The 14,510-nt window shown below is 38.2% G+C and overlaps 1 protein-coding gene across 3 annotated transcripts in view; it reads right to left on the bottom strand.

The window, feature by feature from the left end:
- LOC118785705 (neuroligin-4, X-linked) overlaps positions 1–13,391 on the bottom strand; it is a 60,406-nt gene extending 47,015 nt beyond the window's left edge. The window contains exons 1-3 of one of the 3 annotated variants that reach the window (XM_036540582.1): positions 13,087–13,391; positions 8,312–8,389; positions 3,926–4,651 (exon numbers count right to left, since the gene is read on the bottom strand). In XM_036540582.1, coding sequence (XP_036396475.1) covers positions 3,926–4,400 — 475 coding nt within the window. In that variant the 5' untranslated portion in view covers positions 4,401–4,651; positions 8,312–8,389; positions 13,087–13,391. The remainder of the gene's footprint in view (positions 1–3,925; positions 4,652–8,311; positions 8,390–13,086) is intronic. The other 2 variants (XM_036540581.1, XM_036540583.1) reach the window with 2 other exon arrangements.
- Positions 13,392–14,510: the final 1,119 nt, after the last annotated feature.

The following is a 14,510-nucleotide window of genomic DNA, read 5'->3' as shown; positions in this document are numbered from 1 at the left end:
AAATTCCATATGAATACTTTGCAGATGCCATTATGATTCTTTGCAAACAAAAGTGGTATATTAATATTGTGCCTATAGGCCTTCTGTGTTTGACCTTGGACACAGTGTACAACTGTCAGGTACAATCCCTTGACTCCTGTAACAACAGACCAGAACATGGGGACCATTTTGCAGAATGTATTATAACATTAACTCTTCCTGAAGTTTTACGGATTTTCCTCAGTGTAATACATTACATTATGACTGTATGTGACTAGTGATTTCTCTGCTACTCAATGGCTAAAAAGTTGGTTATTCATATTTTGAGACCAGTACCCATGTGCAATATCTCATTCTATACATCAGAATAATAAATAACAGGAGACATAGTAATATAGGAGCATTGCAATAAAATAAACATAAACCAGAATAGAAACAAATATAGACACCATTACTGGGATGTCCACTAATTATATTACTATTTAGATATTCCTATCTTCAAAGAAAGACATCCATAATAAGGGAGATGGACCATTACAAAATCACGGTGATGGAAAAATGCAAATGAGACTACATAGTACCTTTTTGGTGCTCATTTCAGTAGCATGGCCTTGTATTTGTAACTGTACATGTAATACATGTGATGAATTGTTCATATCACGCTGCTGAAAGCTGCATGTTACACTTGTGGATAAACGTCACAAGATCCAACAGAATAAATGCATCTGATTTTCTCATTGTGAGATCTGAAGATGTGCACCACATGCCGAAAATTATAGTGTGTTGTATGCAGGCTAGTGAAAGTCAATAACAGATTTGAAGGAAAAATATGTCAGAATGTGCTGTCTTTCACATTCAGCTGAAATATTGTAGAGCTTCTATGATCTGGAGGGAAATGAATCCAACAAGATTTTATGCATGCATCTTCATGCATTATTATCCCTCCAGTCCTCTGTTGGTAATTTATGGAAATATATGGAGGAATGGATGGAACTGAAAATGAATGAATATATAGTTAAAATGGAAGAGTGTCCACAGTCTTAATGTCTCCTCAGCCAGACCAGTCCCCTAGGCAACATGTTTTTTTTTTTCGTTTTTGTCATCTTCTTTTTTAATTAACTTACAGTAAGGTGTAGTGCTGTTTTTAGATTAATCCCACTTCTGAAAAACGACTGCATCCAGTAGGCTATAAAACTATGAGTAGCTATAAGTGACACTAATCAAAGAAAATATCATTTTTGTTACATCAGGCTGGCAAATTAACATTTATACAAAATAAACAACAAGGATTCGACTTTTTCCATCTGAAATTTCCTTTCTAAATGGATTTTTTTAAATAACACTGGCCTTTTCCAAAAACCCAGTATTTCAACATTTAATAAAATAGTTGCAATGGCTGCATTATGTATTGCACTATGATGACTTACATTTACTGCACTACTCAACTATTCACACTGTGTACATCCATGCTTGGTGCGTAAACCCCTCAGCGCTTAATGCTATTACTGTGTTGCCTTCCATTTTCAATTTGGCTGGTAGCTTGGTAGCTTGATCAGGGTGATGGAAGTGGATAATGGAGAGATGGCCCATTTGTTCCTGAAAGTGTGCCAATTGTTTACACACACAAACACACACACACACACACACACACACACACATATATATATATATATATATATATATATATATATATATATACACATATATTGTTGGTTGGTTGGATGCTAGTTTCACTTGAAATTGAAAAAAAGGTAATGTTTTTCAGTAAAAAAAAAGGTTAAAATAACAAGTGCCTTCTATAGAACACAGTCAGGTGTTTTTGCATCATAGATGCAGTATATACAATTGTGTCTATAATACACATTCACATTGAGAATACTTACATAACCTACACATCTAAGATGTGCTCTTCTCAGTGGAGATCCATTTTATTCCCATCATCTAACACTAGCTTTTGTATTTTGGTTATGCAAAGTGCCACTTTGATACCCTGCACATGGGTGTGTGAATTTTGTTAAGGAGGATTTCATAGGAAAATAGTATGGGGGAAGACCTGAGATACACAAGAGTTTACTGTTCAACACAACAGCACAGAAAACCATAGACATTAGTCGCAGTGAAGTCAAATCATGAGATTATCCCTCACTCCCTTCCTTAATCTGGTATTCATTCCAACCATTCATTCAAACTATATTTAGCACAGAGCCACAAAGATCAGACAAAGAAACGCAATTACGATGTTCCCTTACTGACCTAAATACTGCTTCCTGATTAAGACCATTTCTTTGATTGATAGCTTACGGCATTCACAATTTAGCACTTTATACTGTACATTGTGAGACAAACTGATACAGTGGAATTTTTACTGAAGTTAATGATATTTTGTTTGTGGCTGCAGCAGAGATGTTATGCTCAGAATGTTATCCACCAGGTCACAGTGCTGTGGTCACATCCTCCAGTACTGACCCAGTACTGCTGAGATTTAGCTTGTCTTCAATATGATTATGAGATTTTTTTGGTATCACCATTTATAATAGTGACCCTAACAAAAATTAATTCAGAATCTTTTCAGTAGAAATTTGAACAATTTCCATCGTCAGTTATGCAGTTGTAAATGAAAGTATAATGATTTGCACATCTGGTGCATTAGTTATAGCAAACTGCAAAGCTTTGTTTTTTTGTTTGATACTTGTTTCATGAATAAACATTAATAGAAAAAAATACCCACATCTCTCTCTCTATATCTCTCTACACTCCACACTGTGTGTGCGCGCATGTGTACGTGTGTGCAGCCATGTGTGTGGTCGTTTGTGTGTGTGTGTGGCCATGTATGTGTATGTGTACATTTATAATGTATAACATCCAGCATTCATATTTTTGCTGCTGAATATTACATGATCGGATGTATTATAACATTTCCACCATGCATTAATTCTATATAAATCTAACTCGCCTATGGCAAAGTGCTCAATATGCAGTTCTGTTTTTTTTTTTTTGCTAGTGGTGCAAAATAATCAGATATTTATAACATACTTCAAGTTGACCTCATCCTTCATCCATCTCTCCAGAGATCCATTAGCAAACATACAGGCACAGTGATGAGGAAAGTGATGTTATATGCCACTATTTCTAATACATACAAGCACATTCATTTCCCAGAACAGCCTTTTTTCTGATTTTACTCCACTGAGCTGTCTGTGATCCACACCAAAATTTCATCTTAGTTGACCACTGGACCCATTCTGTGGAATGTCATTTTTTCCCTATGTAGCACAAGGCAGGTGCACAATATGTTTTTAGCTGAACTTGAGTGAAATGGTTGCTGTGGTACACAGTTTCCAATAGAAAAAGGAATCAGGATGGCAGCTGTCATGTCATATAGTAATTATGAGTGATGGATATTTATAGGAATTGTGTTTGTGAGCCTCAGATACAATGTAAATGCATCACACTGTCTCTCCAAAACACTGCACGTGTGCCAGTTTCTTGTTTAAACATTCTGTTGGTTCACTACATCTGTTTCAATGGCCCAGACTTCTCTGACTTATCACTGAAGTGTGCCTGACTGGTCAAAAAAGGTTTTGTGTACTGAAGAAAATCAACAAGCAAGAACACCTTTTCCCCGCTTGAAATGTTTCAAAATGACAAAATCTAAAACATGCACTTAAGGAAAAAAATTGACACATACATAACAGCAATATACATCCTCTAAAAATACATACAGATGTCAGTGAGCTATAGATGACCATTCTGAAATCTCTACCAGCTCTGTATAATGAATGTACACATTTTTTATATCACCTGCATGACCTTCAGTCATTAAAATGAATACTATAAAATTCAGTTCAACTTGCCATGAGATGTATGGATTTGCTACAAAATGGAAAGGAACCTACAAAACCAATGAGGAGAAAGCGGAGTGCTGGGTGTTAAACGTGTGACCTACCGTCCTCCGTAGGGACATAGATGTTTAAGTAAAGGCAGTCTTCATTTTGGTCCTGCACGTAGGTTACCACTGTATCCAAATTGGCAGTAAACCAGACGGGCAACATGTCGTTTAGCAAAAACCTGTCCTCCAGGTACTGAGGACAGACAGCCGCAAACTGGGTGGCGTTTCGGATGCCAGGCCAAGAAGAGGGCGGTTCAGGGGCCTGGAATCTCCTCGCGCCCGTGGGCGGAGAGGCGTAAGGGATCCCCAGGTACTGTTCCACCGGTCCCAGGATTTCGTTGGGCAACGGAGTTTTTAATCCTCGCAGCTTCCCATAGTTTGTGGTGACGATAGAATATTGTGCTTGTTGGCCATTGATGACGGTGAACCTCACGGCGAGGGCAGCGATCCAGAAGACCAAGTTTACATTCAACATGACGTAAACAGGGGTGAAAATGAATGGCAGCCATACAATTCCTCTGGGCCTCGACATGGTCCACTGTAACAGGAGTGGGAACGGTCTGGTTCTTCCACAGCCCGATTGCCTCACTTCAGGCTACAACGTTGGACTGACGCACAAAACGGCCAGCAATTAGATTGGCCCTCTCACCACTCCCCATCACAGGAGGCAGGTCTTATCTTGTTGGAAGCCTTGGTCTCTAGGCAACAGGAGGATGGGAAACGTTGTTCTGTTTTTGCTGGTGCTATTACTTCCCTGAATTGATTCCTGTTTTATTGATTAGCCTGTGGTTAAGAGAAAGCAGACAACCTGAATTAATGATTAACAAGGACCTACAGAATATTGACTAGTCATCCTGTCTTAATATTTACTTTAAAACAGTAAATAAGGTTTCAAATCAAACTAATAAAAAAACTGCAACCATTTCAATACTAGCTATACAGCAAGAATGTTTGGTTATAAACACAACAATTATGGTAATATCTGGATTACTGAAACATGGCAATTATGTTTATAATATGACAATTATTGCAGTTCAGTTTCTAGGTCCAAAAGAAATGCTGCATGGTCATTGATGGTCATTGAGTGTCTTTTTACAAGTATATTTAATGATTTAATGGGTTTCCATAAACATAGATTTTTTTGTCCATCCTAATTATGAGTTTCAAATGATCCATAATCCATTGATAATAATAACAACAATAATAATAATAATCTGTATGGATGTAATTCCACCATTATTTTTGGTAGACGGAAAATCAGGAAGTCAACCCGCATGCTAACCAGACATCATACTGCACATAACCAAACATGAAGGCTACTCATAATAGAAAATATAAATATTAATATAATATAAATATAACAAATAATATAATAATATAAACATAAAAAATATTTCAAATATTACTTATTGAAGTAAATAATTTAATTTAATGTAACCATAGATCAAAAAAGACTATTTCAATTGCAAGTGACAATAACATGTTAGCATTATATGGAATTGCTTAAGGTCAACATCACTGTTATCAAGGTTCCTGGTTTCATTTATTAAATGCTTACATGCAATGAAAAGACCAGACTAACATCTATTCTTGTTTCCTTATTTCCTCTTAAAAAAGTGCAAACAGAACTTCTTGAGTTCATTTGTCTAGACAATTCAGTAAATTACCTCACTGCAGCTACTGTATGTACTGCAGACTACCACCCCACTGCTCGTTGCCCTTTCTAACTCTTTAAAAAGGACACGCAACCAATTTTTCCAATCCCTCTGACATTCAATTCTTTTTAGGATTTTATCTCATGTTTTTCCTTAATTGTCACCCAATTTAGAATTGCCAGTTGTATTACATTAAGCTTGGTCCTTAATCCCCTATGCTCAGACAGGACTATCTAAGCAAAGCGAGTGAAATTCTATATTTTTTACACTGCCAGTTCCACAGTGCACCACTCATGCAATTCAAGGATGATCACATTGTCACTAATGTCACCAAAAGACTTTGCAGGCAACTCACCAGCCATTAGAGGGTGCCACAGTGGAGTAACCAGGCAACAAGCCAATGTCGTTTCACTACTATGCACTGCTGGTCACCATCAGCAGATAACACGCTCAGTTTTGACCATAGGGCTTACTCTGCACTTGAAACGAGCACCCTGTCTCAGCTATTTTTTATTGCCACATAATTTTATGCTGATGCTTTTAAGAACCCTTCAGTGTGTTAATGATCATTTATATATGTTTTTGCATTCATACATACATTAATAGTTCCTCCCATTACTCATATTCATCCATATGCTTCATCTTTCATTGTGGAGTGCACATGAACATTACAGGAAGTGGGATTTTTGTTTTAAATGGGTAAGCTGGAATAATAGTGCTTTAACAATTTCATCATTTTAATAGGCTTTTGCGATCAGAGGAATGTTTTCGAAGAACACTACCCTATATGACAACATTTATTGTTGTGAAAATTTCTCATCAAGGTTTAATCTAACCCATTAATTTACAATATTAGATGTCTCAGGCTTGCATCATTTGCTTACTTAAAACAATCAATGGCAGTTTTAATGGGAAAATGTGTAGCACTGGAAAGAAATAATAATCTTTACAAATATATGGCCAGAATTTTTTTTTTCCATCACACCATTCATTAAACAATGAACTTTTCACTCATATTCTTCCCATGTCACAGAAAAAACTCGTTGTTTCTCCAATTAAATTAGATTTGTTTCTCTTGATCTTTCAACATAAGAAAAATCATGAAACTCGTATTTTAAACATATCTTGTAAACCAATATATTTTAAAGAGATATGTCACATTTCTGTATCATAATAATTATGATGTACAGTTCATAGGAAAGAGCAGTAAGATTATTAGATCTCAGTTATTCTTTCTGCTTGTTATTGTAAGTCCTGCATGCACTCTGTTCTATTTGTCAATCAAAATAATCAAAATAATATCAGACGCTCTTGACACTATTTTTTAGTGATTTAAGAAATCATAATTATGCAAATTTTCAAATATAATTTCCAGAATGTGTGTTCTACATGTGTAAACCCTCCTGGTCAGAGGCAGATATTGCTTATTCCTGTGTATGAATCCTGCCACAAAGGCCTTCCCGTTCAATGTCACACTATGTGCAACTTACTATTGTCCCCCTGACATAGATTTTACATTAAATGGTGAGGGACATCCAAGGCAGCTTAGTACAAACTTGGATATCAGTGAGCCGTGGTTTGAGAACTAGCTGTTTAGATTGAACAAATGAATAAATGAATGAACGAATGAATGCATTTCCAAGGGGCCACATCTGTTTACAGTCTGTGTTCATGCCCATAATGAAAGGGGCCTGTATAAATCAGGGGGAATGACTCAGTAGTCATTTATTAATGCGCTCCTCCATTAACAGAGCTGTCACAAAGGCTTCTGGAGAGGAGGGCTGTTAGAGGGATCTCATCTGTAGCTATTGATTTCTAAAAGTTCTGGCCCTTTGTGCTGCATCTCAACCATGCCATGGTGCAGGTTATGCAAAATGGAGACCCTCGGGAGAGCAGGAAGGGTGTACACACATTGCTGTTGAAAGGAAGACTCTTGGATCATGTTTAGGCTCCATGTTCTTTCTTTCTACAAAACCAGTACAGTATGTTTACTTCATAGGGTTCACTACACCATACTTGTTAATATGTGTCAATATATGTCTTATCTTTCATTATATGCACGGTTTTTACAGTCAAAGTCATTCACCACGATGGTTTATGCCAGATGGTGGTTTCAATTAAGTGTGTGTGCGTGTGCATGCATGTGTGTGTGTGTGTATTGTGTTGTGTTAAAAATATCAGTCCTGAGAAAAAGAAATCCATGATGGAGGATACAATAATGGCGGAATACTGGAATGCTCCTTCAGGCTCTTTTCCACTGTGAATGTACTTCCTGCTCTCAGCCACTCAATAAAACCGCACAGTCCCCACAACTCTATGACATCAATTTGTGCACTTTTAGTCACAACTCTGATGAACATGATCTTCTGCTCTCTAGCTCAGTGATGCTGACTAACTCATTATCACTGCCTACATGATCTTAGTCACTGTCTGTCTGTCTGGAGAGCTGGTCCTAATATTCTGATTTGTCTTATCCACATCGGTTTTCCACATCATGTTTCTGTTTTCCCTGTTTTTCCTCTCTCCCTTTTTCTAAATTATGACTTATAATATAACTCTTTAATGTTTTTAATCAGATAAAAGATCCAAATCTACTTTTTCATGTTTTTCCCCATTTATGTGATACTTTCTGCAATCGCTAGCTGCACGGTAGGCTCATCTCTCCCTAACAATCTCTACATTTGTTCTGAAGTGAAATGAATGCTATTTTCTGATACACTTTCATGGAGTCAATAGCCATTTTCAAAGGAGAACCTCCACATTGCATTACAGTGAAGTAAGTACCAACCGGATGATAAGTGCAGCTAACGTCATCGGAGAGGCCAATAGGCACCTGATAAGTTGCAGGGTCCTCCTGAAAAAGCCCCTGTGAAGAAATAGTGCTTTTCTTGAGCTCAGTACCATCATGACCGAGTACACAAGCTGCTTCATGAACACTGAATGCACAAGTTAGAAACCTGTTTGCATGCAATAATGCAGGAACGCTCAAGCTTCAATATCCCGCAGGTAATTTAATTTCTAAAGAAAATCCTTTCCTCCCTCCACTGCCCAGGCTGAGTACGAAGTGGTCAGCAGGATTTCAGGCTCAGTTAGTTAAATCTGAAAAGCCGATTAATTAGTTTTCACACTTTCACTATTACAGGCTATGGCAGCTTTCACATCTAAGCAAATGCTCGATATGTCAGTGGGCTCCTCGCTTCCTTGAACTATCTCATTTTGTCCCGTAAAATCCCAAGAATTGACATATCCATTACTGCCTCAAATGGGATTGTCTGACGTGCCAGAAATGCAGGGGTTTTTTGCAGCATTTTCATTTATTGAATTGTTTTTTTTTTTTTTCTGCAGACTCCTAATTGAAACAATGTAAATGTATCCATGGTGCCCCTGAGTTAACTGTGCTGTCCATTGAGCAAAAGTTTTTATTTGATTGAGCTCTAAAGAATGCAGTCAGCCACCTCCCTTCATATATGACATGGCCTTTCAAACCACAACACCTGTCTAATATTCTCAAATTTTACCATTCTGTACAGTCTTTCAAAAGGTATTTGAAACTACAACAGCTAACACAGCAATGAAAGATGCTATTTATTCAGCCATGCAGTGATGTTCTTCTGTGAACACAACCGTTAAATTTCCAAAGGTGCTTGTCTGTGTGTAACCTAAATATGTTCTGGAAGATTCATGCCTGGCCATTATCAAGGGCGGACTAGCATTGCTGTGCTATCACTTATCATGTGGCTTGGATAAAGCCAGAGAGCTGTAACTCACATCAGGAAGGTGGGGGTGAAACAGAAGGATAGAGGGGGTTGGGGGGAGGTTGGGGCCACAAGGAAACGCAGGGATGGAAGAGGAGAAAAGGAGGGAGAGAGAAATGTATGGCTCCACAGAACATTATCTGTTGTGTATGATTACAGGCGATAATTCATGTGCATTTTTAATGAAGGCAGGATTTGCAATTTGCATATTAATTAGAATAAAAGATCTGGTTCAGGGAGTTCTCATCACCATGCACCAAACATCGCGCCTAACAGGTGAAGGTGTCTATAAACACGAAAACGAATTAAAATCCTGACGTGAACTACACATTTTGCACTTGCGGTTCAGATTTGCTTGTGATCTACGCCTGGACTTTCTACAACGTGGCGCAAGGGTACATGGCTATGTACCTCCTCCCCACAATAATATTATTTTTCCATTTCCAGAGAGACTTGCCGAATGTGAACAAGGGCACGCGAGAGCAAGGAGCGGGCTGATTTGGTAGACGGTGACAGGGTTGAGTACACGGCCCCTGACAGACATGGGGACCGTGCAGCTTGGAGCATAACAGCTTGACAAACCCTGCTTGGTTGCACAGGAGCTGAACTGTGCCTCTATGTCGCTCCTATCTGAATTGAAAATGATATTGATCCCCTTGCCCAGTGGGTGATTATCGGTGCTTCATTCTCGGCCATATTTATGCGGACCTCCTGGCCTTTGATGGCTGCTTAAGAGGGATCCCGTTTCAGTTGTATTGATACATTGACAATGATATTTTTGAAGGGAACAAATTGTAATGATAGACATGTAGAAAAGCACACTACAAGAAGGAATCTTCTCAAGTTAACAGTAAAACTCTATAACAGAAAAGATCTTCATATCACTAAGACTTTAATTCATTTGAACCATTCTAGACCTCTGTCTTTAACTTTGGGTAACAAAATAGGTGAGTGGTAGGTAGTTTCTATGTCACAGTTTGTGTGTTTAATTTAAATGATTGCCACACTGGTGATTGAGTAAATAACGAAAAACATACCTCTTGCTTAAAATCCTTACTAAAACTTTACGGCCAAACACCACAGCAGGGTGAGTGACTACATCCCCCTTATCACTATAATCTGGGGTTAGCCTTCAATAAAATTCCTCCTCATAAAAACAAACAAACCCTTTCAAGTGTTTCAAGTGTGTGAGAATGAAATAAACATCAAAACATTTAAGGCTTGATTTGAAAATGGAAAAATCCCATTAGCTGCCCCCTCCGTAACCCACAAACCATCTTATTGTTTCATTTTTGAGTATCATTTGCAATGGCCCATACACTTCTATGTTAAGGGAACAATTTTATATTACAAGGAAACCTGCCTATTCTCACACTTTGGCCTGCCTATCAAAGTTTTGTTGCTGTATTTAAATGTAGTACTTAAAATAAATAAAACTGTTGTCATACTATACCCTAACAAAATCACTGCAGGCCATCTTTATGGTGTGTTCTATCAAACCTCATGCTGAAATATACATTGTAGGCCTTAGCAGATATTAAGATATAGCAGCAATACATCTTTTATTGAATTTATTGTGTGTTTTATTATTATTTATATGTCTAAAATGTTACATGTGGAATAACAGCATTGTTGTTTTCAGCTGTCTTTCACGTGGGTCTATAGCAACATGATACTGGTGCAATATCCACACCAGATTTAATTCACTCTTTTGGTTGCACTTAAATGATCAAGTTGCTGTGTTACTTCCATCTTGATTTGAAGCCAACATCGCAGTAAGTAGATGGCCGGTCTATAAAGTTTACCTCTCTTTAGAAATGGAGCAGTTTATCTGAGATTGTTTTCAACTTTGGGGAGAATATAGTACTTTACATTATTTTCCACTGACAGATTTCTACACAAAATGGCTATGATAACTGCTTTACAGAGTCTATAGTACACTGCAGTGTTTGCTTAAACTTTATTATTGTTAATATTGTGGTAAAGAATCTGACAGCATTATTTATCTGTTGTTGCATCACTTACTTTGACACTGATATGTATGTTTACAATGATATATATATATATATATATATACTTTTGTATAGAATGTCTGGGATTTGTTCTCATGAAATGCTTCAATACAGATCCATATTTGCATTTCATCATTTTTGTGCATTAAAAGAATAGCATTTTGACTATAACCATAACTCCAAGCTCGTGATACTTACAACCACGTCTGCATATGAGAGGTAGGCGTGAGTTGGAGGGGGTGCAATAGAGCTCTCCCGTCAGTTAGAAAGGACAGAGCACCATGCATGAATACTACTGTGCCATTTTAAAATTAGGGAGGTGATGGATTAAACATTTTAATAGGAATATCACACCTACTATTGCTAATACACACAATGTGGCAGGCCTACACATACCATAAAAACAAGTATATAACATGTGTTAACTCAGCAATGCGTAACAAAGCACAGGACTATTTTCCATGAGATCCCCCGTAAAACATTTTTACCACTTCAAATCTTCCAAAGCCCTTCAATATAATCGCTGTCCACACTACCACCTTGTGGCCCGCTGTTGAAGTCGCTAGTGCTGAATGAACAGTGACTTTGTCTTGCTACCAAGGTAAAACCAAACCGACAATCTAGAAAAAGGAGAAACTGCAGCGTACGGTCGCGATACCGCACAGACACGACGCACTTGCAGAAAGAGTGCATAATTATGGGATTCGACAGTCGTGGCCTTCGGACCACCTCGGGACCCGCTCCTCATTAATAAAGTCAACCGTGATTTACGTTTTTGATGTGGTTTTCTTTGTATCTGTCAGTAAACCGGCCGAGGCTACGCGTGAACTGAAATATTTTGCAATTATTTTGTCCTTGCAGATTGCACTTGTATTTCTGAGAAGAGCTTTTAACTCTGTACCCGTGGGCTCTTAATAATGGTGATATTGTCATGTCCATGTCACCTGAATAGAGGCTCAACACAAGCGGCTCTATTTTGCGACATTTCGACTGTTTGCTTTTGTATTTCAGACGTGTTTCCCGAAATTGTCACAATATGATCTACCTCCAAACCGGAATGCCTATCTGTTTTAGTGCCTGCGTTGTACTTTGCCATTTAAATAGAAAGAAAAAAGTCAGCGGAATATTATTAGAAACCATATTTCTAAATAACCTGTTGGGACCGTTTCAAAAATAACGAATTTAACTTTCGTGGGTTGGTTAATGGATTTCGCTTCTTTTGGGTAGCTGGTAATTAATGAAAAAAAAAACGGTCTCCCATCACAACAATATGCACCGCTTTTCTCGACCCAAAGTGTTCATTCGGATCACATACTAAAATGCATAGTGCCTTAGCTCATCCGCATATATGGTCTATTCTAGATATAAACCAAACAGGCCAAAAATGTTTTACAAGAATCTTGGCTATGTGCAAAATAATAAGGCTTTCAACTGTTTCCTCCGAATTTCCCATTAAAGGAATGAATCGTGCGTAGTCCATTCGAAAAATGTGAGCAAACGTCTGTCGTCGTGAAGCTATGGTTGAATAACTTGATTCTTGTGACATTATTTCGCTGTGCCCTGTTATGATATCCACGGTTCTGAAAAACAGGTTGTACGTACACTTTCCTCACATTACGGAATGAATCCCCAGAGGAGAAATATTCACCGCAAAATGCCTGCACCGCACGTCTGAGGAAAGCAACACTCGAAGAAAAGACCGCCACTATACAAAAAATAATCTCAGACGCAATTCTAACAGCAGATAGTCAACGCAAATTATTAATTCAAAGTCAACAAGAAATCACTTTAATTACCGTTGCTGTGTCTGGACCATCTGGGTCGTTTTCCGTAGTCCGGACTTCAAGGAACGAAGGAAAAATATCTATCGCAAAGAAAATCTTAAAGTCCTGCAAAAACCCAAACGCAATCTCACAGACCAATGAATGCGTTTACACCTCCGATATTGTTTTGGAGAGGAAAAACTGCGTTTCAGTAGTGAATGACCTACATACATTAAGAGAATTCATTAGATTCACTGCAGTGGAGCTGTAAATTGTAGGGAATCTGATTACCTTCACAGAGAGAAAGGAAGGGAGAGAGCACCGCAAAAGGAGATTAAGGAGCGAAAGCCCAAGCCTGTACCAGTCGCTCTCCCCCCTCTCTCTATCGCGCTCTCTCTCTCTTTTCCTCAGTTGCTATTGGACTATGCTGAATGAAATTTACAAAGCCCACAGCCAATGACTTGCTGCATTCTCTCCATCGCTGTTAACCAGCGGCGTGTACACCACTTTCAGCGTCACAGATTTTTCCCATCGGGGTGCACGAGGCACGCTTGTCCCCTGACGCAGTATACTTTTCATATTTGACATGTGTTTATGATATGTAAGTATCGATTAAGTTATTTTAAGGTGTATGTTACCTTTTCAAGTGTAAATTGTGGTGTGTGCGCGTGCGTGCGTGCGTGTGTGTGTGTGTGTGTGTGTGTGTAAATGAAGTTGTTCAGTTATTCTAGTGAGTTTTTTTCCACTGACCACTGGGGCAACCAACACTACTCTGTAGTTCAATGACCTGATGATTAGTGTCCACCACAACACCAGATGGTTGTAACAATGTACTCACACTTTCAAAATTATTCCCTCTACCTCTCTGCTTGGTATTCAGCATAACAGGGATTGCCTCTGGTTATGGTCCCACTGTCTGACCTCAGCCTCCTTCATGCCACAGTGATTGGGATGATCTCTCTTCTGATTAGCCATCCAGGCTCAGAAACTGATTCTCTTCTTTAAAATCTATTAATATGCTAAATTGTTATTTCAATATTTACATTAGGGCCATTCCATACCAACTCAGCCAGAGATGAAGCTTATTTATCTCAGTTTCTGCCAGAAAGTTTCACACAATTATTTATTTATTTATTTATTTTGTGCACCCTAATTATAAAGAATAATATTCATGCCCCAGCCCCACTCCCCAGAATTTTTGCTTTGAATGGTGACCAGGCAAAGGTCAGATCAAAGCCAAAAGCTTCCACTGGGAAAAAGTCATAGTTATCAAAATTGTGTTAATGATACAGTCATGCATGGAAACCCATTGGAATCCTCAGGAACAGGGCAAAAGAAAGCAAAAAAATACTATTATACTGCAAGAGGTCATGGTCTGCTAAAATTAAATATTATTGAAAGCTTTAGAAAGTAATCAACTACAGTTACTGAATATTAGGTGTCAAATCCCCTCTGGT

The sequence above is a fragment of the Megalops cyprinoides genome, chromosome 11 (genome assembly GCF_013368585.1).
Source record: "Megalops cyprinoides isolate fMegCyp1 chromosome 11, fMegCyp1.pri, whole genome shotgun sequence".
Classification (NCBI taxonomy): Eukaryota; Metazoa; Chordata; class Actinopteri; order Elopiformes; family Megalopidae; genus Megalops; species Megalops cyprinoides.
Note: the sequence above shows the minus strand (reverse complement) of the source record. Positions and strands in the feature narration are given on the sequence as shown.